General features: G+C 37.7%; 1 protein-coding gene across 1 annotated transcript in view; it reads left to right on the top strand.

Moving 5' to 3' along the window:
• The first annotated feature begins 202 nt into the window (after window positions 1-202).
• ACSS3 (acyl-CoA synthetase short chain family member 3) overlaps window positions 203-27243 on the top strand; it is a 140771-nt gene continuing 113730 nt past the window's right edge. The window contains exon 1 of the mRNA XM_019751290.2: window positions 203-629. Coding sequence (XP_019606849.1) covers window positions 319-629 — 311 coding nt within the window. The 5' untranslated portion in view covers window positions 203-318. The remainder of the gene's footprint in view (window positions 630-27243) is intronic.

The following is a 27243-nucleotide window of genomic DNA, read 5'->3' as shown; positions in this document are numbered from 1 at the left end:
TTGAGGGCTTTTCCTGGGACGCGCAGGGTGGGCAATGCCCGGCAGGGTTGGATTTCTTGGGGGTGGTCGCAGTCACCCGCGCTGGGGCGCCCGGCTCCCCGCTCCAGCCTGTTGCTTCTCCCGTTGCTCCAGGTCGGTTTTTCCCAGCAACTCTAGTGTGACTTCCAAACTCCATGGCTCCAGGCAAACGTCGGATTTGACCCCGCCTCCCGCCTGCTCCCCTCCTGCCCTAGGGAGTTGCGAGCGCCCCAGTTGTCGCCTGAGAAGTCCACTCGGGGACTGCAGGTCGCGCAGCCTGCGGGGGGTCAGCTAGTGGTGATGAAGCCGTCTTGGCTGCAATGTCGCAAAGTCACCGGCGCCGGAGGGCTCGGGGGACCCCTGCCCGGGTCCTCTCCAGCCCGGGGAGCCGGTTCGGCCCGCAGGGCTTACGTGTCCCCTGGCCCGCGAGGCGCTCTAGGGGGCCGGGGCTGCCGCGCGCTGTCCTCCAGCGGTGGTGGCGGCGAGTACAAGACCCACTTCGCGGCTTCGGTGGCCGACCCCGAGAGGTTCTGGGGCAAAGCCGCGGAGCAGATCAGCTGGTACAAACCCTGGACCAAAACGCTAGAAAACAGACACCCTTCCACTAGCTGGTGAGTGACTCCTTCGCCACCCGGATCTCTCAGCTCAACGTCTCCCGCACTGGGAACCTGGCGTTCTATTAGGAAAGAAAATCGAGACGACAGATGTACTCAGATCTTTCAATTTGTGTTTCATGTCAATATCATAGTTCTTTTGCCGCCTCTCGAGGGATTCAGTTATCTATTGTGAGCTCAGTTTCCTATAGACAGAGATTTACTTGTATGGCAGGGCTCTGATTGGTACTGGGGGGTGTTAAGCCAACCAAAACGAGGGCCTGTCGCCAGGGACAGCACAGGGGAACACGGGAGACAGCCTTATAAACTAATGCAAGCAGTGTATTCAACTAGGGGCGTATTGCTAAGTAGCCACACACTGTGGGGAAGAAGAGGGCAGAGGAAAGACTTCAATAAATCCACACCTAGGTAGGGTTTGGAAGGAAGGGTAGGTATGTCTTCTCAAAGTTGACAAGGACCTAATACACACCAGCAGCTGGAAAACAGGTTGAAATTTGATTGTGACTGTGGTTGTAAGGTAGGATCTGCTGGCAATTTCTGGGTGTAGGCCGGGATCCTGTCTCGTGAGACCGAAGAATGGAAACAGGGACTCTGGAGAGGCAAAGACTTGTAAAAGAAGCGAGTTTATTAAAAGCAGGAGAAGATGTTGCAGCTTCCGAGTGGGAGGGGGACCCGAAACTGGGAAGCCCAGTGACTGAGGCAAAAGTTCTTACTTTTATACCTTCTCTTCTTGCTTGGGCAAGGGGCCTGGAGCCTTCTAATGGAATTTGTCTATCAGGTTTGTCCTGTTTGCCCATCATGAAGGGATTAACAAATAACCCATCCCTATCTGTCAGATCTGCTCCTTTATCTGGCCAAAAGGTATTTGAGATAATTTATTAACCTCAAGGCATATTCTCCTGTGTCTGTCCTGGAGTCAAGGAGACATTCCAGAACCTGGAGTTTTGTTTATTCCATCCAGGACCTCCCTGTCTACCTAGCAACATACTAATTCACCTGTCTCAGTTGTGAATGATTGTGTTAGATGGAGAGGTGGGAGAGGGGCTGGTGAGTCAGGGGCTGGGTCCAGAACAGTTTTATTTGTCCTGCTAAGAAGCTTGGATTAGATCCATAGCCCTGTTTTGTATATGAAGCTGCAGCATGGGGCTGCCCAGAAAGAATACACATAGAAACCAGGTGGTGCTAGAAATCATGGTAGAAATACTTTCTCCTAGAGTTGCAATTCTAAGTAGTTATAAACATTATTTTTGTATTACAACAAACGGAGATACATTGTAGAATAAACGCCAAATTTGCTAGCATACTAAGGGTGAGGCACAGTCTTTGAGAACTCAGGGTTGTGGCTACTTTTTGGGCTGTGTGCCTAGACCTTTTATGAGTGTGGTTCCTCTCATTTGCCAGCTATTAGGAAGAGATGTTTCCTGTAAAAGTTTAGCAAACACTGCAGTAAGGTTTTCCATTTCCACATTCCCAGCAGTGAGATGGGGGAATGACACGGTCAGGTTTGCTACTGACAAATGTCACTTGTTGTGGGCAGGGACCCTGGAATGGAGAAGAGCAAGTTGACCGGAGCCTGTTGTTCTGTGTGGTCACCATGCCCTGTCTTCTCCTGTTTGGAAATATTTCCATGTTTTCCTTTTAGAAGCTGAGCGCCTTTCCTCTTTCAGTTCATTTTTTTTCAGTAGTGTTTGACTCACCCTCTTTTCTAAGCCGGGCAATGGGACCCAAACACTAGATATACACCAATGAGTAATATATGACTCTTGCTTTTTGGGAGTCATGATTGAGAGCATGGTCTCTGGAACCAGAAACCAGGGTTTGAGTCCTGGCTATCACAGGCTGGGTGTTCACAGGCACGTCACTTAATATCTCCGTGTTTTCAGTTTCCTCATATGTAAGTGTGGAAATAATATGAGGATTAACTGAATAAAGGATGAAGACCATGTCTTGAATAAACTAGCCCCTATACATGTTAGAGGAAGAATAGCTATCCCTCTCGTGTTTCTCAGATGAAAGCACAGAGATTGTTGCCTTTCCTAAGAATATGTTCTCAAAATTCTGTGTCCACATATCTGTCATTAAAGTGTGGTACTGAAACTATTTATATGAGCATCCCTCCCACAAAACAGTGTGCAAAGAACTAAATTAAAAATTCACTGGGATGTTTCAAGTAAACGCCAATGAGGTCCAAACATAAGGCAGTGGCAGTGGCAATGGGAAAGAAAGGACAGATTTCTAAAGGGTTAGTTGGGGTTCACAGGGGCCCAGGAGAGTCCAGAGAATGTGGAAGTCAAAGTGTCCATCAAGCAGACATTTAAGACCTGGAGATTTTCTCTCTAACTTGTTTTTTCTTCTTAGTCTCTAGTTGCTTGCCTAAATTTTCTAAACTATGTGTATAAAATGTTCTTAATGAGAATTTTTGCCAAACAGCCCTTGTATTCTCAAAACTTCAGTACACCGTAGATCACTGACATTCAAACACTACTAACAGTCTGTCCAATGCTACTGAAAAAAATTGAGCTAAAGAATTCAGTCAACCTGAATTCTTCATCTTTGCACTCTTGGAATCTCGAGGCCTGTTTTATAGCAGCCCAAGAAGTGAAAGTAAGTAAGAGATAAGTCTTTGAGTTAGTATTTATTATAGCAGTGTGACGCAATCTTACTATAGTTTAGTTGGCAGAGCAGAGTTGGGGAGGAAAGTAGAGGTAACAGGTCATGTATCTAATCTTAAATTTCATTTATAAGTAGTTTCAATCTGAATCCATTACTGTGTTGGACACCTGTTTGCAGATATTCCTCATTGGTTAACAGTTTTCTACAAAGCTAAACTCAAGGTCAGGGCAGTTGTTGTTTTTTTTTGTTTGTTTGTTTTGTCTTCATAACCCTAGGGTTTAAGGCAGAGCTGACATTAATGATTTTAAAAAATGATAGTCCAATAACAGGATACATAGGTTTCACATTTTTTTGCTTCTGTATGTCTTTGGGAGTGGTAAGTCAGTACAGGGACAGTCTGAAGTAGAGGACCTTTGCTTATTTTCTTTGAAGTGGGATCTGGGGAAGGGAGATGTTGACAACCAAATCCTTAAGTAAAGTGAGGAGGGTTTGCTATAGCTAGTTGTTTTTTCCTAGAAGGAGCTGACATACAGGTAGTCAAGATCTCTGATGCCCTTTGAGAAGCCAGAGGCAAGAGGATTTCTCCTTCATTATAAGCTTGTCTGTTTTCCCTGAAAGTCAACTCCCCTTGGAATCTATAGGCCTATCAAAGCCCCAACACATAAAGAGTAATGCATATCAGCCTTCACAATGGCATAGATTACTCAGTAGTGGTTTACATATGCCGCAGTATGAACATGGAATAGAAATCTTTAAGGATGATACACTGAAGGGACTTTCCATTGTCATGACTAGCCTACAAAATACATTTCTACTACCATAATCTCTGAGAGCTTTGAAATACAAATCACAATTACATGTAGATGCTTTAGGAATTGTGAAGAAACACCTTTCCTCACAGTTTGGTGGTTAATTCACATTGTTGACACCCAACTTTTGGGGCAATAAAATCTATTATAGAGACTTCAGGGGAGAACTGCAATGAAAGGTGAAGTAATTAGAGCTCCTAGTAATTTTGCTAATCCTAGAACAACAGAATGAATGTTTTGATTCTTTTCTCCTGATGAATTAGACATCCTACTGCCTATTCTGAAATTGGAATCCAGCTGCCACTCTGAAGGATTAGGCACTAGACTTTTGCATTACCCATTGCATTGATTCTTCTGCTAAGCCATCAGTTTACCCCTTTCTGTGTAAGCTCTGCAATCTCATTTTGATTTATTTTTACTTAAACAACACTCAATGATAAGACTCATGCACTGTTTGATTTACAATCTAATATGTATTAACAGTGACTATAAGTTGAAAAGGAAAAGAGTCCAACTAAATGCAGATTATCAGAAAATGATTTCAGCTCGGTTAACATTTCTATAATGGAAATAGTGTAGTTTTTCAATGTGCAAAATCTCAGTTACTTATTAGCTATGAGATAAAGGTTGTTTGATCTCTCCAAGTCTTAAAATGGCTAATAAGAGTTAAAGACATCCATCATTTACGCATTGGATGTATAGTACAGAAAAAAAAAAAAAAATGATGAAAGAGATAGTAAAGGAAGTCACCACACAGCAGCAGGGCAGACACTCATTAAATAAATTATTACCAAATCATTTATTTAACGTTGTAGTAGGTGCTATGAAATACAATAGTTAACGGGGGATTTAGCATAGTTTTCTTTAGAAGGTTGAGGAAGTGTTTAAACTGAGATCCCAATGAACAGGGATTAAATGTGAGAAGGGGGGAGGAACATTCCAGGCAATGAAAACCACTTTTGCAAAGGGCTTGAGGTATGAAGTAGATGAGCAAATTCTCAAAACTGAAAGAAGGCTAGAAAGGCTGGGGCTTAAGGAATGACAGGGAAATTATGAAGGCATGAAAGAAGGGTCTTAGGTGAATGGTGAATGGTCTTAGGAGTCAAGTTAAGGATTTAAAAAATTTTTCCTGGCCCATAACACATGTCATATAATGGATGATCAAAACATGATTTTCCTACTCTTCTTTTTGTACCAGAACAAGACGGGTTTGAGTTTGACCCGAGCTCTGCCACTTACCGTGGGCAATCCTCAATGTTCTCATTTGTACAATGAGAATAGTGACAGTATCAATTTCTTAGGATTCTATGGGGTGGGGAGCTTATAAAATGTCTAGGACTGTGATGGACCTGCAGTACAAGGCATTAATGTCTTTGGACTATGGGAGAGATATTCCCATAAGGTAATATGGTCCAGGAAGTTTTCAGAGAAATGGTAGCATTTGCACTGTATCATAAAGTAGGACTTAGAGAGAAAGGAAAACATTTTTGTGTGGGTAAAAGTTATGACAAAGGCACAGAGGTAAGAAAGAACCAAGCGTGCTTGGAGGAGGATAGTTTAGTAAACCAGTTAGTGTATGGTGGTTATTTCGAGTTACGAGTACTGGAATTTAGAAGGTAGTTTCAGGATGGTTCTAAAACCTTTCTAAGACATTTGCATTCACTTCTCAGGCTATAAGTCACAATCTGACTGAAGCTTGCAGATAGGTTTTATTTGACTCAGGTGTTGGGTTTTTTTGTTTGTTTGTTTGTTTTGAAATTAGTTGTCAGTCTTTAAACATTGGACGATTTCATCTAAAATCTACATTTTCTTTAACAATTCAGTTTTGGGGCTTCTCTTGAAAAAAAGCAGACTATCTGTGAGCAATGGGTCAGCATTCTTGCATGGCAACACTTGACTGGACCTGAGGAGCTGCTGTCCCAGGCTAAATTAGGCCTCGTGACTGCCTGGCTATGGGATGCAGGGAAGAAAAGTTACGATGACAGCAAGAATATGAGTCAAATGTCCAAGTGGAGGAATTCGTTGTGGAATTAAAGATAATGGGTTGAAAAATGTGAAAGGACGATGTAGAATTACAGATTTGACTGTATATTACAAAGAGGTGAGAGTTAAAGCCTGGTGAATGTTGAGTAGGGGGTGAGGGGAGAGGATGAGGGAGGGAGAGAAAGAGAATCAGAAGGGAAGAGAAAAATACTAAGAACTGAACTTTGAAGACAGAGGAGAAAGATAGTGAGAATGGTTGAGACTTGTTCAAAGAAGCAGGAGAGGGAAGAATAGGCTATTTTAGTGTCATGGAGTATGAGGGAGAGAAGAGAGAGAAATAGGGAAAGTCAGTAGAGGTTAAGGGGCTCTAGTTTTGAGGCTCTTGAGGATTGAAAGATGAGTTTTGACTCAGGCATCCTCAGTGACTTTTAATAATGTGATGTCAACGCAGCGCTGAAGGCCAAAGCTGGAACAGTGTTTTACAGCGTGAACTGGTGGTAGGCAAACACATCACGTGGAGATACTGGACAGTGATGGGATGGGGAGACAGGATGCCAGCCTGTGGAGGTACCTGGGTTACCTGAAGGATAGTCCTCCCTCTCTTTACTTTCCCCTCCATTCCCTTTAGGAGAAACCTATGTTTAAAGGCAGAAGTGAAGAAATCTGTGAAACAAGAATAAAGGGAATTTTGCTTATTTGAAACCTATTCCTCATTAACAGGACTCCCTATTTTTGCAAGTTGAACTTTGTGTGGCTTCATATGTTTTTTCCTTTAGATACTAGAAGTTCATGGAAGACATGGGATGGAAAAGTTTAAAAGAAGGAATAAAGAGCTACTTAGCAGATCTGTATGTTCCTAGCTAGAGATCTAAACATTTCATTGTGAGTTGGACAGGGACGATAAGGAGACAGTTGAAAAGGGATGAAAGAATTAATATTTGTTCAGTTATTCTGGAGTTATCAGGCATCCTGTCAATAAGTGGTTCAGAGGGGGAAAACAGGTCTTTATCTTGTACTTGCAACTTTTCTGAGTTTCAAAGGAAAACAAATAAGGGAAATATAATATGGATTTTGTGTCATCAGAAAGTAATTTAACTCCCCTAGTGAATTTTGATTCTTTGGCAAAATATTAGTCAACTACATTACAATGTTTGGGGAATTCAATTAAAAAGAACTTAAGATTTTGTGAAATTTGCTTTATATTTCTCAGATTTTATATAATTATATTTATTTCTGGTTTGAAGATGAGAGTTTTATCTGAAGATGAAAAATTTGTCCCCTTCTGACAAATTAAATGAAATGAATTTATTCTTAATACTGTGCACAGTACAAGTATATTTAAAATTTAAATTACCATTTTTTATAACTATAAAAAATATTTTAAGAAAGTTCATGGTCAGCATGAAAAGGGCCTGTTAGAAATACAGTTCCTTAAAATAACATCATCAAAAAGACCAATTTTAAAAGATGGGCCTTACTTTATATTCTGAAGGTCAGCAGCTTGGTGCTGTGCTGTATCTAATTTTCTCCGTCTGTCATGCTACTGAACCTTCAGAACGGAACAGAGTGAACTACAGGAATGCTGCAATTACATAAGCGGGATGGATTGCCTGACAGATGCCGCAATCAATGAACAATGGAAATTCAATCAGCTGTAACCCATCCACTACCAGGCCTAAGGGAAAATCCAAACTCTGAGTGTCTTCTGGAAGGTGGCTTACTTTTCCTTTGTTCATGCCGTACACTGTTAGTTGTGGAAAAAAAAAAAATTAGTGGTTTAAATTATTCCTTCCTCCTTCTCCTTCTCTTTCTTCTTTTCTCTTTTCTATTTCTTCTTTCTTTTTCTTCTTCTGAAAAAGAACTTTCATTTTCATAAGCAACAAGCAGCAACTTCATGAGGGAGAGCATTACTTTCCATTGTGGTATGACATTTGCAAGAGAAATGTCTGGGAGGCTAAGGAATCTTTGTGGTGATATATGCGAATATAATAACCCTTTTAAATTACAGTTTTAGGAAGCACACCTGAATGTGGAACTGAAATCCTTTCTCTAAACTGCGTGGATAGAGAACTTGTTCCAAAAGGTATTAATTATATTTGCTTTTGCTGGTATGATGGCTAGCAAAAATGAGGTAAGGGACAGAGCAAAGAGAGGAGAGGTACTATTATAGTAGCTAGGAAAATCGAAGTTTAAGAATTTCGAGTTTGAAATATTCCAGTTGAAAGTCTTAGAATAGCTAAAAAATAAGCTCTTTCAAATACTAAGTTAGAGAGGGATATAGTTTAATTTATGACTTTTAGGTAAATAGTGACTTTTACTGATTTAAAATATGAATTGTTCTCAGTGAGAGAAAAGCAACTAAAGTCTGCAGGCCTTTGACTTAAGAGCTAACTCTGGACAAATAGGAATACTTCTCCTTAGGGTTCGGTGTTAGAATACATCATTTCCCAAGTATAATCTTGCAAGATTTCTCTCTTAAGTGGATGCATCAGTTAAGTAAAATAAATTTGGGAAGATTAAGAAAAAAGAAAGAATGCTCAGTATCTGCTATAGACATGATATGCATATATATATATATATATATATATATATATATATATGTGTGTGTGTATATAATTAGTATGATAGAATGATAAAAAATTTAGTAGCGAAAGAGACATAAAATCAATATTACTGACTATTTGTTAAATAACCATAAACAGAAGCATTGAAGCTTAGAAAAGTCTACTTTACTTTTGCACTAATCTCACTTCGCTTTCTCTCTACATTTTTTCTTATTTTTTATAGCGCTGTATTGATTTTTCAACTGAGAGTTAAGTGCTTTTCAAAACCACAAATGCCCTGATTTTGCCTTCTTCCCAGCTCTCCCCCCTTAATCAAGGCTGAATGAAGTTTGCCACTATTACCAAATGGGAATTTGTCAGCTGCCCTATTTTGGTGGGTAGGAGGGGGAAAAAATGTCAAGGATCATTCTTTATGGAGAAAACTGATTTTTGGGTTAAAATCTTGGCTCTACTCTGAACAATACCTCTCCCCAAATAATTATAAACTGAGGGAATTATAAAATGCAGACTGTGGTGGGTATTGTTCACCAATCTCTGTTCTCCTCTGCTTCAGACCACACAGGAGGATCGGATGTGCTCACATGACGCATGGTTATGTGATTAGCGTTGGCTGATGAGTATGAGGAGTAAGGCACATCACTCCAAGGGGAAGCTCTGAGTTGCTAGTGCTTCAATCCCTCGTGCTCTCTAGTCTGTCACAGCCATTGTGAAGGCACACGTAGGACAGAAGTATCTGGATTGCCCGACAAAGATGCTTAGATGACAGTCTTTGGGGAGTCGACTTGAATCCACAGTGAAGTTGCAGAAGAGAAAAATAAACATTTATTTTCTCGAGTTACTGAGAGTTTGCGGTTATTATTGGAGTGACTCCAGCCCATCTTTATTGATTGAGAAGAAAAGAATAATAACTTGATAGAATTGTTGAAATGATTACGTTTGCTGATGTACAAAGTAGTGTCCAGCATGTAGTAAAAATGGCTAAACTTTATTTGTATCCATCCTATGAGCCAGGTACCACACTAAGGCCTTTAATTTATTTAATATTTATAACAACCCTGTGAGGTAGGGTCAGCTTTTCTTCTCAGTTAATGCGTGTGGAAATGGAGATACAGAGAGTTTAAGAAACTTGGGTAAACTTCTAAAATGCAGGCAGTGGGAATTTAACATCTATACTCTAGCTAAATAAATGCTACATTGTATTGTTTCTGTAATAATAGTCTCAGTTACTTTTAGTTTTTCTTTCTTTTCTTACCTCCTTCTCCACTGAAACTACTAAAAGTAACTTTAGAAATCTGGCTCTTCATCACAGAAACATTTGGAAAATATCTATATTACATATGGAACAATGGATTGATGCTTTTGAAAAAAATAAATAATATTTTATACATAAAATATTTGAAGTATGTACAATAGTCCCAAAGGTGGGCGGAGGGAGGCATTATATTAATTATTACCTACTTTAGAAATGTTTCCTGGACAATAGAAAGCAATATTAATCTTCTCTTATAAAAATGCTATGTTGGTTTTCTGGCGTAAGGAAACTATAATGACCACATTATTCATTGCTTGGAGTATGCTTTAATATTTTTGTTATTAGAACATGGTGATCAGTATGCTAATTAATTCATCTAATTATAAATACTTGAAAAATTTCCTTTCCTCCAGCATCTCAGTAACAGAAAATATTAGGACTTACTGTATGTTTGTAATTATGGAAGTTGTTGATTTTATTTACTTTGGTATGCATTTGTGTATAGTATTCTTTCCTGTTTTTCTTTCATTGCTTTTCATCTTGATCCTAGTGCAGGTGGACAGACCTTGATAAATGGCATGTGTTAAGTTGCAGAGATGAGTTTCTTAGGAATCATATAGCCTATAGCTTTCTTAGTTCGAATATGAATATCTCATTTTTGAAATCCACTGTAAGAGCAATGAGGTGTGGGTTCTTTCACTTACCTATGTTATTGCATAGATGTTGCCAAACTTTGGGGAACAAATGATCTAAAACATTCAGTGCTTTGAGTGTTTAGGGCATCAGGCACAATAAGACTTGGGATATTTGCAGAGTCTGTAATGGACTGAGAGGGAAACCCACATGTGATTACTCTCTAGCTCAGGACTGAGCTATTCCTTTCTTTAAAGCTGATGAATTGTCTCTCAATAACGACAACAACAGCAACAATAATAATATCCATGGCAATGACAACAGCAGTTATTAATTATTAAGTACTTGCTCTGGGTGAGGCCCTATGCTAAGAATATGTATGCTCTCTGGTGCTCAATAAGTGGCTTGTCAAATAATGGTGGACTTAATTTTTCAATTCAGTTGGGTCGCACTGTAGAGCTTAATTTCTGTAATGAGTTGTAACTACACTTTTAACTTCTGTTGGGTTGTCATCTGACTGTTCAGATGTCAGGACATAGAGGGTACAGGAGAATGAGAATCGTGTTAGAATTCTAAAAATCTTTAAGCAGAGACGTAACTTTCCTTCTCCTCATTTGTTGTCTATGTTCCACTTGCTTCTCATTTTAGAGGACTATAAGTCTTCACTGTTTTCCCAGAGTCAACTTGCTCATGTCTTCTGGACACATGGTTCTTATCTAAAAAGCACATCACCTTGAATCATATTTCCCATTAAGCTAGTTTGGCAAAGAATGCTCAGTACTTACGGTATCTCCACTTTGTCACTATGCAACCACTGTATAAGCTTACACTCCAATAATACTTTTCTTTTACCAGTAATTTAACAAATCATGACTAGGTAATAGAAAGGCATCATTCAAGTCTCAGTCACCTTTGGTATCTTCATGTTGGAATGCACATAACATTACCTTGTGTATATCAATTGAACTGATTTTAAAACTTCACCAAATGCAGAATAACCTCTGTAAGCCATCTCCTAAATCTAGGTTCCTACATAAATTGCAGGAGATATTTATTACCTGAATTATCCATCCCACCAGAACCCAAACGACCCAGTGAATTTTCTATCAAGACATCAAAGAGTTGAGATTCTCTTGTCTTGATGGGTCTAAATTTCACTGTGAGGCAGTTGGCTCCTTTGCTCCTCTTTTATCTTGAAGTTGTAGTAGAGAGTGTTTTACAAGGAGCAGGAGTTTCGAGTCATCAAGCCAAAGACATGTTATCGTGTTTCCCTGAAAATAAAACCTAGCCGGACCATCAGCTCTAATGCATCTTTTGGAGCAAAAATTAGTATAAGACCCGGTCTAATGTGACATGACATGACATGACATGACATAACATAAAATACCGGTCTTATATTAATTTTTGCTCTAAAAGACTCTTTAGAGTTGATGGTCTGGCTAGATATTATTTTGAGGGAAACATGATGCGAGGGAAATACTTATGTTGTACAGACCGAGTACCCATGTGAGTGTGGACTAGAAAAGTAGTCTCTCTCTGGCACCTAATCAGATTCCAAGAATTTCAGATTTAAGGGTTGGATCAATATTATGGTGGTCATTTTTTAATAAATGTGTTAACCAAGGTGGTCATTTTTTAATAAATGTGTTAACCAAATACATTAAAGTTATTAACGAAATAAAAGTCACCTATTAGCAGTGATAAAAGTAAGACAGCTACTATATGTTCACTTATATGTGGAATCTGACAAATAAAACAAAAAGCCAAAATGAAACAAAAAACTAAGTTCATAGATATAGAGAGCTGATTGGTGATTGCCAGAGGGGAAGAAGAGTGTGGAGAGGTATGAATTGGGTGAAGGGGCTCAAAAGGTACAAACTTTGTTATTAAATAAATAAGTCATAGGAATGTAACGTACAGCATGGTGACTATAGTGAATAATACTGTATTGCATATTTGAATGTTGCTGAGAAAGAAAATTTTAAAAGTCTTCATCACAAGAAAAAAAGTTTGTAACTGTGTATAGTGATGGATGGTAACTAGACTTATAGTGGTGATCATTTCACAGTGTTTACAAATATTGAATCATTATGTTGTTCACCTGAAACTAATATAATGTTAAATGGAAATTATACCTCAATAGAAGAAAAAGAGATAGCCACCAGATAACATAAAAAATATTTCCTTTAGGCCACATTTGTAGTACCACTGCCTCAAATGATGATAAGAATCTTAATATTTATGCTACTTAAAGTAAAAGCTCATCTTAATCTGTTAAAAGCTTGAATTTTAGAAAAAATATGAAGCTGATTTTCAATTGTTGGGTCCGGACTGCTCAAGGTCTCCTATATATTTCTACTATAAACATCTCATTATTTACCTGAATATTTCAAGAGATGTTTGAAATATGATTTGTAATTACAGGCTTAGTAGATCTAATTTGATGAAATTTTATCTTAATTTATAAAAGGATTAATTTAAAAATATGTAATTAGTAAACAAATGCCTTTAATTAGGAAGGTTTACTTTTTCTTATTAAATATCTAGCTATTTCAAAGATTGTATTTGATGGAAATTATAACACTCTTGAATTAAAATCTCTTAAATCCTAAAAGATAATTTTACTCTATATGTGTACATTTCTGTGTATGTGTGTTTGTGAGTGTGTGTTACAGTATACAAAATATATTATCACAGTAATAATAACTATAATAATATCCCTTACCATAGTTCTTTAACTTCTCAAGAATGTACATTCTTAAAGAAGAATTTAGCGAAGGATAAATAACTTGCTTATGTTCACTTGTCATGCAGATGGTAGATCTGTGATGAAAAACTAGATCTGTTAGACTTTAGAATGTATCAGCTTCTCACTGTGTCATATTTCCTCTCTAATTAATCCTATTTTATCCTCATAATACCAGTGTTACATATTTAAAAACAAGCGATATTTATACAGAGGGTGCTAAAAAATGTATACACATTTTAAGAAAGAAAAAAAAACTATTAAAATTGTAATGCTCAATAAATACAGATAACAAAAGATGAATACAAGTCATGTTTGACTTCTGCAATTATAAGAGGTGCTCAAAGTGGTTACCATCAGCATCCAGACACTTCTCATTACAGCGAACTACTGCTTGAGCAACATTGACCAAAGTGTCCACTTATATACATTTTTTTGGCACCCCTGGTATATATAGAGGGTGCAAAAAATTGTATACACATCTTAAGAAGGAAAAACTGTATTAAAATTACACTGATGGTAACCACTTTGAACACCTCTTGTAATTGCAGAAGCCAAACATGACTTGCATTCATCTTTTCTTATTGGTATGTATTGAGTATTACAATATTAATTCAGTTTTTCTTTCTTAAAATACACACACACATATATATACATGCACACACAAATATGTGTTTGTTAGTCTGTTTTATTTATAAAAGTCAAGTATTTTTGGCTCTAGAACTTATTCCTTCATGAACTCATTTGTTCCTTCACTCTTCTTTCCTTCTTTCTCTTGTTCATTCATCAAGGGTTTATTGAATGTCTTCTATTAGCCGGGCACTAATCCAGGTACTGAACGAGAGTCTAGTGTGTGCTGGTGTATAGCTTTGAAGAACAATGTCACACATCAAAGGAAAAAAGTGTTTTGGCTTGTAATAAGATAGCTTTCATTTTCCCATTTAATAAAAGAAGAGTAATCACGAGTGATGTGGACTATTTAGTTATAATTTTCTGAATATATGGATAATAAAAAATGTTTTATTTTACAGCCAACTCTACACGGAATTGCTTTTGACTGTTGAGGTGTGAATGACTAGAGCACACAGCCTCATATTTTGGTGAACAATGGCTGTTTTTTTCTAACTAATGAATCCTTTAATAGATAATAGAATCAACCAATTTAAATAATATCCCTTTGTGCAGCCTCTCATTTTATGCTAGAGGTGCTAACACACAGGTAGGTGAGGAAAAGACAAGTAACAACAACAACAAAAAAGAACAAAGGGCACTAATGGGCTTGGTCATGTTAGCTAGATAATGAACTCTTGTTTGATTGAGCAAGCTGCACTGTATTCAGTTTCAAATTATGAAATTTTAATGGAAAATTGTTTACTGATGAATGTGATGTGTAGATAGTAGGGGGACTGGCAAAAAGAGCAGTGTAGATTGTGACATTGTGATCATATTATTTTGAGGATAAAGCTAGGAAAAAGGCATAATAAAACTTTTGTTTACTTTGTTTAACATTTAGGGTTATGCTCAATGGTATCTGGTTATTAAGTTACATTTATCTTTGTAAATATGTCTGTGTGTAAGGTTGTTTTGGTGAGGTGAAGGGGGGAAGTTGGATGATACACAGTGTAATTTAATTAAAAGAGTAGAGGCTTTATAATCATAAGGCCTAGGTTTGAGACCTAGGTTTGAATTACTCTTCACTGACATTTCTTTATTCTGATTGAATAATTTAGGTTCGCTTTTTTTTTTTCCCAATAATTCTGACTGAAATTTAGGTTCACTTCTTTTTCCATGAAGAAGCAGTATTACTTTAAATTTTAATTAGATAAACTTAGGAAACCCATAATAGGTGGAAAATCAGCTGTTGTTTAATCTCTAAATATAGTCTCAGTATATATCATGGTATATTAGGTATACAGGAGTGCCAAAAAATGCTTAGATTTCTGGGTCAAAGGGAATTTATAGACTTTCTGATGTGTATTGTCAAAATTTTTTCTCCAAAAAGATTAATAAATATTGTGATTAAGTACCCACAGCCTTTTTCTTTATGAAATATTTAGAGAATAATTAAAGGTAATAATTTAGTGGACCGTGAACACGGGGGCTCTGTAAAATCTAACATCATGTCCCATTTGCTTCAGATCTTTTTATTTGAAGCAATAAACAAAATTGACGCTCCCTGTGTATCTCTCCCAATTATGTAGTCTTTGTAGAAATAATCTCAGAAGGATTTAAAAGGCTCAATGGGAAGAAAAAGTTCTTCTTAGACATTCCAAAATGATTGATCGTATTCCTCCTCTTTAATAAGAGCTTGTATTAAACATCTCTCTGTGGACACAAGCTAAGTGTTGTGCAGAAGGAATTAACGAACATAGTGTCTGCCTTCTGGGAGCCTCAGCTGTAGTAGAAAGTTTCATCAGAACATTGCAGTGTTTCATTCTGCATGTGTTATAGCCTTCAAGACAAAGAAATGGGTAGCTAAGATAATGATGTTATATGAAAATAGAAAAATATGCAGTCCTGAAGTCCTCAGGTTTAGAGCACATTGGTTTCAATCCTTACCTCTTTCTCCCCTTCCTTCTTCCTATGTCTCCTTAACCAGGGTAAGATAACACTATGTCAACAAAATAAGCTTCTTCCTCCCCTGCTTGGTACTGGGGCGGCTCTTTTCTTCTCCTTTCTCCCTCTCTCCCTTTTTATTCTTTCTTGGTCGCTTCATTGTTATATCATCAGGATTAAATGCTGACAGGCGTCCTCTGTTTTTTCCAACAAATAGCAGATGACTTGGGAGCGTGTGCCTCCTTGTCTGCCCCCTCCTGGTTCTCTGGATAGTTTTGAGGTTTCTGGGGTTCCCTGCTTGGTGTCTCTGTGGGCATCTGGCTCTGTGGGTCTGGTTTTCTAGGAACCTGCTCTGGTTTGGAGTTCGGTTCTTTATGAGCTCATTATGCCTTATTTCTGAGTTGGTTGATTGAGGGCCATTGCTCCTCAGGGTCCTAAGTGCTCTCTTGAAAAGAGCTGACGAATGGAGTTTTCTTTCCTTTAACGTGTACTTTTAAGTTTCTCTTTATTTAGGATTATATTGAAATTTTAATAAAGGTATGCTTTGAAATGTAAATGTGTTTGGATCTTCTCTTTTACATTGACCTTTAGTATTAATTTACTGAATTCTAATTTCATCTTCTCATTTTTTTGATATTACACCAAATCCTTTTGCTTCCACTCTCTGTTTTTTCCTGCTTTTCCCCTAGAAGAAAAATAAAACAAATGAGATCAAACGGTGTCCTCACCCTCTGCTTTGAAAGTAACTGCCAGGCATGACTCACACCCTGAGGACCTTTAAGATGGTTCATTTATGCCTTTTCTTTTCATTGACAGTGGGTCCAGTTCAGATAACAGGTATTGATTTCTTGCAAGTCTTTCTTTCTATTCTTTTTCCTGTTGGCTGCATGTCTCACCATTGGCAATTCAGTAGCTTTTAATCCGAGATGACCTGGCGGGGGTGCAGCTGTCTGGGCTATTCTTTCATGTCCAGATGGGGCAATCTGTGGCCAGAGCTAGTGGGATGGGGCCAGGTTCGGAGTGTACATATCTTTGTATGAAGGATCCGTAGGGCTAAAGGATGCCTCTCTCTTTGTGGTAGGTTTCTCTGTTAAAGTAACTGTCCTATAGAGAGGTGTGCTTCCCAAGTACTTTCTCAAAAACAATGTCCCTGGCGGTTAAATTACCATAAGGTTATTATGCTGCCCCAAGTAAGCAGTTACCCAATTTGGAGGGTTTCCTGGAACAGTCAGTTGATACTGCCCAAGGCCAAGTGTCTGTAATTTAGATGGGATGTCACTGTGTGAATAAAGCAATATGATGCCCTCTTAAAAATGCTTAAAGCCTTCTCTGTTTGAAGGCAAGAGTAGTGTTTTGAGCCAGTCATTGTTTTTGCTGAGCGGTTACCTTATGAGACTCTTTCTTATTTGTGTTAATGTGTCAGAGGACTACTACTTCAATTCACAGTCATTCACACTTGCAGGCATTTATTTAAAAATAATTATTGAACATTTGTTCTGTGCTGTTAATGAGCTAGCACAGTCTCTCTGCCCACAAGAAACAGAGTCTAGTGAAAGGGTGAGAATTACTCAAATAAGCACACAGACATGTAAAATTGGAAATTTATTACATTTTCCTTGGAGAGAGAAAGCACTAGGTTCCAGTTTGCCACGTGTTAACTTTATAATTCCGGGAAGTTACTTGACGTCTCTCAGCCTCGTTTCTCATATGTAGAACGGGAAAATAACATTGTCTTCCTCAAGCGATAATGTGTGGATTAAATGATTTGATGTATGTCAATTACTAAACTCAGAACCTGGCACATTCTTGGGGATTAACAAAATGTTAGTTCCCTCTCCCATGTCAAAACTGTTTTTTGGTTGTTGTTTTTTTCCTTATACTGGGTCTCCCTTAAAGAGGACATAACCTTGACACCAAAAGATGATGAAAGCCTCAGTTTTCTTTGATGCCACCCTTCCCCCTACTTCTGGTTCCTTTTGAGTTGTTTCTACAACAGTCCCCTCTCCCCACGTGTTTGTTACTTACCATGACTTCCTAGGCTGGTCAGTCCATCCTAACTGATTCCATTTCCTCATTTGCCTCTCAAGTCTGACCTGAGATCCATTTCTGAACAGGGCATCACCTCCCCCCCACCCCCCCCACACACACCCCCTCTCCCTTTCAAATCCCTTTAATGGTTTCTCCTTAACAGGCATTCAAGGGTTTTAAGATAAGGCTGCACTGGGCTGTCTTGCCTCAGCTCCTGTCATCCACCCCAAACACACATCCCCTATTTCAGCAGCACTAATGCACTTGCACTTCCAAAACACAACCTGAACTTTGCCCTATTATGTTTGTTCTTGTCCTACCTGCCCTTGCCATTGAAAAAACAAAGAATATTTTCATTAATTTGCCAATTTGCTGTCCTTCTGCCCTTAGTTACCTTCACTTTTCACCCTTCTCTTTAAAAAAAAACTAAAAAAACAAAAACCATTGAAAGATTTGCAGAAACTAAAGAAAAGCCAGAATGTCCTCCTCTTTATAGCCTAACTTCTCAGCCATGTTGTCTGTACTCCAGTTTCTCCTCTCCCGACTACTCCTGCATCAGTGCAAGGTGGCTCCATCCTCATCACTTTACATAAATCGCTCTCCCCCAGATCATCAGTACCTACTCGTTGCTTCATTTAATGGGTTGAGTTGAAGTCCTTACCTTATTTGATCCCTCTTTAGTATTTGACTCTGGGGACCACCTCCATCTTTTTGAAGACATTCCTTCTACTGCACCATCCAGTATGGTAGCTGGTAGCCACATGTAGCTCGTTACATTTACGTTTGATTTAGTGATGATTAAATAAAATTTAAAATTCAGTCCCACAGTCACATTAGTCAAATGTGGCTTTTGGACACTTGAAAAGTGTGACTGAGGAACTAAGTTTTAAATTTCATTTACTTTCAATGAATTTAAATTTAGCCAACCCCCTGTGGCTCGTGGCTACCCTATTGAGCAGTGGAGATAGAGAACATTTCCATCATCACAGAAATTTCTCTTGGACAGGGCTTCTCTAGAGCAAGGATTGGCACAGTTTTTCTTTCAGGGGCCAAACGGTAAATATTTTGGACTTTGCAAGCCAGATAAGTTCCGTTCCAGCCTCTAAATTTGGCTGTTGTTGAGCAAAAGCAGCCAAAGAGAATATACTGGGGCTGCCAAAAAATGTATACACATTTTAAGAGATGTTATCTATATATTACATTTTGAAGTTGAATTGAATTATGGTAACAATGTGTAGTATGACATTCGCTCAAAAGATGTTTCTAGAAATGATCGATTTTAGTTCCAACAAGTTTTACAATTTTAGTGCAGTTTTTTTCCTTTCTTAAAATGGGTATACATTTTTTGGGTACCCTCTGTATAAATAATTGAGTGTGGCTGTGTTTTAATACAACTTTTGTTTACACAGACAGGTGGTGAACCAAATTTGTCAGGTGGCTACTTTGCTGACCCCTCTAGAGCCCGGGTTTCTTTGATATATACTTTTTTTCATGCTCTTTCTGCTTTTCTCTAACGTTTTGCTTTTTCATTCCCCCCTTCTCTTTCCATCTTTATCACCACCACACTTCATCATTGCAAAATATCTCTAAACAGTCACCCTCTCCTTGTGTCGTGCTCCAGCCCATCATACCCATAGCCAGACAACTGTGCCTTTATATCTTTTCTAAGCCAGTTTCCCCATTTGTAAAGGTGTGTGATAATAGTAATTGCCTGCTAGGATTAATGAAAGGAGTCAATGAAATGTGTATAAGGTTGTGCTCATGGAGGGTATAGAGTACTCTCACATTAACTCATCAACACAGAATAGTGGTTGAGACTTGGAGCCCTGACCGCCTGATGTCCAACCCCAGCTTGCTGTGCAGTCGTGTGGACCTTGGGTAGGCCACTTAACCTCTCTGTACCTCAGTTTCCTCATTTGTAACATGAGGATGATGTTAGTATACACACAGAGTTGTGAGGATTAAATGAATTAATGTGTGCTAAATGCTCATAGTGTTGTCTTGGTACAAAGTGCTACGTTGTTGGTTTTTATTTTATTTTCCTGGTTTATTAGATGAGGGAAGATAGGCCTAGATACGTTAATTTGCCTGCAGTGATGCAGCTAGTAAATGGCATGTCTGACATAGGAACTCTGGTCCTTTGACCTTGAAGCCCAGACCTTTACACCATACTATACATTCTTTTCAAAATCCATCGACTCCTTACCACATTCTCTTAGTTAGAATTAATCTTTTTTGGTTCTGTGCTTTCTTCATACTTGATTTATACCCCTGTCAGGAAATTTGCCATATTTTCCTTTTTATTATAGGTATTATAAATCAGTCTGCCTTTTGAGAATGGAGAACCTGTCCCCAGTTATATTTTTCTCCCTTCACAGTCTCACAGGTCTAATCACCAAAAAAATTATTGTTAAATGTATTGAGTAGAATAACTTTTAAAGAGAAAATCATTATTGATAGTTAATTTACCAATAGATAGATGGTCATAATCTGCCAAAGTCTGCTTATAAACAATGAATTATTTCTTATAAAGGTTATATGTTCATCACTATTTTAGCATATAGATTTAGTATTTTAGTATATAGATAACCAAATGTATCCATCATCTTTGGATTGTTTTTAATATGTCAGCTTTGGTTTATTTAACTTTTGAAAAAGTGCTTGAAGTTTCTGTTTGTTTTTTCCTGAAATTGTGATGATACGAAGACCCAAATAGTAGGTCATCAATGAAGAAAATTATAATATGATCCAAGGAAGGAAGTTCACATCAGAAGGTAAATTATAAATTGGAATTTTCAGTTATTTAGTAATGAATGTATGCAGAGTATAGAAGTCAGTAGCTGAAGAGTATAGAGAGAGTTGCAACATTGTGATTACTAAATGTGGTTGTGTTGGAGGAAACTTTCAACAGTTTTTTTATGCAAATTTAAGTAAGGCAGTTTGTGAAAGAGTTACATGGACCACCCTATTTAAAGTACATTACATTTTGTTCTTAGAATAGGAGGGTGTGGTGTAATTCAGAGGAACATTTTAGACTTTACCAATTCAACTTTTTATTGCTGGCTGATCAAATTCACAGAGTAAATGCTATCAATTTCCCCCTCTGAAGGAAGAAAAACATTTTTTTGACTGTCAGAGTTTTTATGTCCCTTTATAGTGTTTAAACATTGATTTAATAAATACATGCTTAAATAACAAAATGTGCGCTCAACAAAGGAAAGGTTGCTGATGATGGGAATTGATGGGAACAGAAGACTTACATCAACATTTGCCACTCGCTTCTTCTGGCACTTAGAAATCAAGACTGTGGAACTTGTAAGACTCCTGACCTCTTAAAAATCTTTCAGACATTCACCCACATTCACTGACTTAGCCCAGTGGTGGGCCAAGTACAGTCCGGTTTAAATTATCTGATGAATAAGGTCAAAGTGAAATACAGGATGGGCTAAAGTCAGATATTAGGAAAGATAAAGAAGATTCAGGGTAGGCTAAGGGGAAGAAGAGAATAAATCAAATTCAAGCAAGATGCCCTCCAAAGAGCTGAGTTCAAGTTTTTATGCTAGATATAAGCCAGCAGGGGTTAGTGAGGAAAAGACAAGGAAAAATAGAAAATTATGTATGAGAAGAAATCCAGAAGGAATTTCAAGAACTTTTTTATGGAGGGAGTTCTGTCTGAAGACCCAAGGTGGCACATCTGTGAGCTCAGACACTTATGATGGCACATCTTGACTCCTTTTCAAGGACATCTAACATTACTGATATGACTATATAATTACACTAGCTGAGATTCCTATTTCATCTGCCCTGGAACGTATCCCTCTGCTTCTTAAAATACAAAATGTGACAATTTTAAAGTTTGTTAGAATTTCCTAAAGTTGATCGATCTTATTTAAGACTTTTGTGTCAGTCAGGATAGACTAGATTATGCTAAAGGAACAAACAGCCTTCAAATCTCCCGGGTTTAAAAATAATCCAAGTATGTTTCACGCATCTGAGTGTATCTTGGGTTACCTAGGAGATTTGCTCCATGTCATTCATCATCACTCAAGGATACAGGCTGGCTGATAGTGCAGTTACCATTTGGAATGTTACTCGTTCTTGTGGCAGAGAGAAAGAAATGGGTAAACAAGTATTGGATCTTGAAGACATCTTCCACTGCTTCTGTGGCCCTGTCATGGGCCATAGCGAGCTTTACAGCCATGCCTCATTTTAAGTGGGTATGAAAGTGCAGTCTTACAAGGGCCTGGAATGAGGGTACCAAAATCATAGTGCATAGCAGGAATGATTATGACACATTTACAGCAGATCTCTATATGATTTGAAGGTTCTATGTAGCCATTTCTTATGACTGGTCAGCTGTTTGAGGTTGATTTTGGTGAGAAAAATTAATAAGCAAAAATTTTATGGCCCAATTTTCAGTTTCTTAAAACTGAGTTTAGATGTTGTCATTAGTATAAGGAATGCTCATTTTTACTGGGTGAAAATTGAAAAGAGGTATTTTCATTTAACTAAAAATTTTTCATTAATGGTAGTTATACTGATTATAAAGCTGATGATTCAGTCAGACCAAGAGGCAAGCAATCTTGACTGTTTTAATTTATATTTTTATTTAAATATATTTAATACATTTACATGTAAATATATGTTCATAAAATTAAATAATACAGAAGTATTTATTAGATAAAAATATGGACTATGCCTTCTCTCTACTGGCCCTCAATTTTTCTTTTATCCAGAGTTTACCACTATTAATATTTTCTTGTCCATTGTTTTAGACTCCTACTTGTTCCTTTATGCATCACAGAGATGAAGACGTAAGTACCTTGCTTTGGCTAATTTAAAAGTACATTTTGGAGATACAGCTCCTAAATTGCTGAGCTAACTTATTGGTCATCAGTATTATATGAGAATGCTGGTTTCTCTTTACTCTTACCAACACTGTGTATTATATCTTTATATCAACCCAATAGGAGAAAATGGCATCTCATTATTGTTTTAATGTTCAATTTCCTGAGCATGATATCTTTTTGTTTATTGGCTGTTGTTTTTGGTTTCCTCTATGCATAGTGTGCCTTCTTTGCCTATTGGATTTTAAATTTTTTATTCATTGATTTTTAGGTATACTTTAAATATTACTGGAATTGCAAATATGTCATTTCCCCCATTGTTTATGTTGAAAATATGCCCTTGCCACACACTCAGCTTTATGTTGCCTTCTATTTCACACACACACACACACACACACACACACACACACACACACACTCATGTGAGTTTCAACATGCAGGTAGCTGAGCAGAGTAGATTTCAGAATCCAGATAAGTATTCCTGTTCACTTGTCAATGAACGCAGATTTTGATTTCTAGAGTCCTTCTTCCTGTGATTGTTTGAGGGAGAAGAGGGGGTTTCCAGGTGGCAATGCTATGTAGCATTTCTAGGCCTCCTGGAAGTTATGCAGAGACTGTTTCTATACCTCCTAGAGGACCATCCACGCAGAAATTCTCCCTATTTCAGAAAGTTCGACTGTAGGCTGTTAAACATTTGTCTGATGTGTATGTGTACGTATGTGTGGGTGTGTGTGGTGGGGCCCTATGTCTTAATTATACATCCAAACACCCATGGCCCATTCTTTATTCCTACTTTTCTCAGATCTTATAGTTATTTCAGAGTTTTATTGAGAGAATCTTTTTTGGGTGAGTGTTTTTATTACATGCTTAGGGTTTATAGATTTCTCATGAATGTATTCTGTGGTATGGTTATATAATTTTTTCTACACCTTTATTTTCTATATTTTTATATTTTGACTTAATAGTATATGAAATGTCATGGAAATCTTTCTGTATTAGCACACTTGGAACTTCCATGTTTCTCATGAGCTTTGGATTTAGCAGTCATTTAGCAGGATTTAGCTCCTGTCTGCTTTATATATTCCCAAAATTTGCCACTGTTCTGACCACTGGTAGTTCCATTATTGTATGAATTTAATTTCAGTTTTAAGTTTTTTTTCCTGTTATTCAAAAGTGAGCTATAGGGTACATTAGATGGCTTTTAATTTTCTGCAGAAGGTATTTGGGCCAGGGGTGGGGTATGTTAAAGAATATGAAGTTGTTTCCTTTCTTTCCTCAATAGAACTAAAAACTGACTGAGTTAAAAAGTTATTCACAGGACTCTATTGACAAAACATTTCAGTAGTTATGTCCAGAAACTATACAGCCTTGACAAAGACTCAGATATATAGATAGACATAAATATACAATGCTAATGCATATGGGAAGAATGGAACATCACAAACGAATGAGGACAGGAAGATTAGTTAAAAAATGATGATTGAAATATTGACTACTGATAAATAAACAAATATAATTGTACTGCCACTTCACAATATACAAGGTGTGATCAAACAATACAGTGAATGGTTAAATAAAAAAAATATTATAGTGAAAGACTCATTGCCATTAATCCCCCTCAAAATACTCCCCCTCACTTCGAACACACTTACCCCGTAGTTCTTGCCACTTCCTTAAGCAGTTCTAGAAGTCCTCTTTTGTGAGTGTCTTTAGGTGCACTGTCCTGCCTCGATGTCCTGAATCATTTTGACTTTGTGGAATAGCCAGAAGTCACACGGTGCCTGATCCAGTGAATAAGGTGGATGAGGACACACAATAATGTTTTTATTTGACAGAAATTGCGATATACCAGAAGCGATGTGTGACACAGAGCGTTGTCACGATGGAAGATGATTTCCGGCACACTTTAAAACACATTTTCTCACAACCATAGCTCACACCCGCCTGATTGAACTGAACAAGCTGAAACCTGTTACACACTGTTACTAAGGTTGAACACACCACTTCCCATATTGAAGATCCCTGCCTTTCTGTTTGATGGCACTCGGCAGCAGCATTCGCTGGATTTTGTGATCACAATGGAAAGGCTCCGTGTTACACATCGCTTCTGGTATGGCAATTTTTGTCAAATACAAAGATTATCATGGGTCCTCATCCACCAGATCTATCACTGTACGACTTCTGTCTCTTCCCCAGTCAAAATTACCATGAAAGGAAAATGTTTTGAATTGATTCAGGCTATCGAGGCAGCCACGACAACGCAACTAAAGACACTCATGAAAGAGGACTTCCAGAACTGCTTCAGAAAGTGGCAAGAACAATGGGATAAGTGTGTTTGAAGTGAGGGGGATTAATGGGAATATGTCTTTTACTATAATAAATTGTTTTTTATTTAAATATTCACCATATTGTTTGGTCATACCTCGTATATATACATATGTGTAATATATAATATATAACATCTTGCGTACATATTGTATACATATATTAATAAATTTTTGGCACGTTTAAGAGATCAATATAAAAAATGATACAAGACTGAAATGAATTAGAGGAAAAATTGCAAAGGAAAATAATGGGTTTATTTGACTACATAAAAAATTAAAATATTTTATGTTTTGAATACCATGAATTAAAATTAGTGAAAAGATTGAGAAAATAATTTGTAACAATGTCAGAATTAAGTTCAATGTCCTATATAAAGAGCTTTTAAAAATTGCTAAGACATTATTCTTAATACCAGTAATCAAAGAAACTAAAATTAAAACTATTTTTTACTTCTCAAGTTGTAGAAGATTGCGAATAATCTCTGTTTAGAAGATGTGATTAAATGAGCTTTTCAGGTAATGCTGATGGTAATATAAATTAATTCAATATTTCTAGAAAGCAATTTAATTATTTTATTTTTTTTATTTGTGTGTGTGTCTGTGTGTGTGTGTGTGTGTGTGTGTTTGTGTGTTGTTTGATTGTAGGAATCTAGCCTGCAAATGTAATAAAAACAATGTTACCAATATTTCTCTACAAGAAACATCATCCCAGGATTATTTAAAATAATGACAATATTGTGAAAGGCAGTTTGAAACAATGAAGGATTAAGTTAAATGATAGAAATTCATTGACTATCTATATCATTTCCAAATCAGATAAAATACTGAAACATTAATTACTGAACATAGTTTTATCCACTTTTTGCTTTCTTTCACAGAGAAAGACATTTGGGTCTATTAGTAAACATGCTTTGTGCCATGCTGATAAATTTTATATAAAAAGGTAGAAATCATAAGGAATATTTATGTCTGCTAACACACAGAATGTTAATGTAAAAGACAGTTCCGAATTGCTTACCTCTTAGTTTTCATTAGAAATTGAAGTTCCTAAAGGTTACGCATTCTAGTTAAGATAATAATTAAAGCTACTAGAAACAAGAAGAGAAACATCTTTGTGTGCAAGAAAAGTAAAATTTATGTTTCAGTAAAAGAAGCTGTGAGGAATTAAATACATTTTATTGAGGCAAAATAATTTTGTCCTAAGTAGAGACCCACCGCCCCCTGCTCCCCCAAAAAGGAAAAAAAATCTGAATATATTAAAAAGAAAAAAGAAATCTGTGGTGATTAATAGGAAAATAATCTTTGGAAAGGACTTTTATGTATGGTCCAGCTGATTAAGATTGAAATAAATTTATTTAAGAATGAGTTAAATCTCAAAAGTGCACTGGTACAAAATTAGACGTGGTCTTCTGTTTTTGTTGGACTTTTGGTCTGCTTTTGATAACAGATTGAGAGTTTCTTTACTTTTTAAGTAATCTACTTTAAAAACAAAACTGTTGCGTTTTATCAGAATAATTTCTGTACTTCATGGTGTCTTTATCATCAGGTCTTTGATTACTGAAGTAAACCTAGTCTTCTCAACATTAAAGGAGCTAAATTTTGCTAACAATGATGTAACCTTCTGTATTTGCCTTTGAAATCTTTTACTGTCACTTTGGTTGAATGGATGATTAGTGCACTTAGTGCCCTGAGGTGGGAGGAGGACGGGAGGATGGCAGGAGGATGGCTCTGAAGTGTCTCCAGTATGGGGAAAGGGAAGCAAACACAGCTGCACCCAGAACTGGTCACCCAGAACAAGCCCACCCTCCTTGGACTGTCAGGAGGGAGCGGCGGACTTCCAGGGTGCTGGAATTAGGAATCCACGGCCCAGGCTAACTAGATTCCTCCATGTGGTCCCGTGAGAAGACATGTTGACAGGAGTGGGTTGCGGGTAGGGCCCAGCCCAGACTCCGGTGGGTAAGGGAGGGCGTCAGGGTGGACCCAGGCTGCCACAGCTAACGCCCAGCTGGAATCACCCTAGCTGAACTGGTCTACAGGGCCCCTGCCCAGCCCACACCAGCAGGCTGGCCCCTCCACGGAGGCTCACGGATCCTCAGTCCTTCAGCAGATATCCACTGGCTGCTTAACTGGATTCAGGCAAAGGAATACATTACAGGGAATTGCAGTGCAGGCAAGAGGAATCTATGCTAATTTAACCAGATTGGAGAGAAGGGGAGGGAGAGAGAGAGTTAGAGGGGAGGAGGACGGGAGGGA

Source organism: Rhinolophus sinicus, linkage group LG02 (assembly GCF_036562045.2).
Source record: "Rhinolophus sinicus isolate RSC01 linkage group LG02, ASM3656204v1, whole genome shotgun sequence".
NCBI lineage: Eukaryota > Metazoa > Chordata > Mammalia > Chiroptera > Rhinolophidae > Rhinolophus > Rhinolophus sinicus.
The sequence above is the reverse complement of the archived record's forward strand: the minus strand, read 5'-3'. Positions and strand labels throughout refer to the sequence as shown.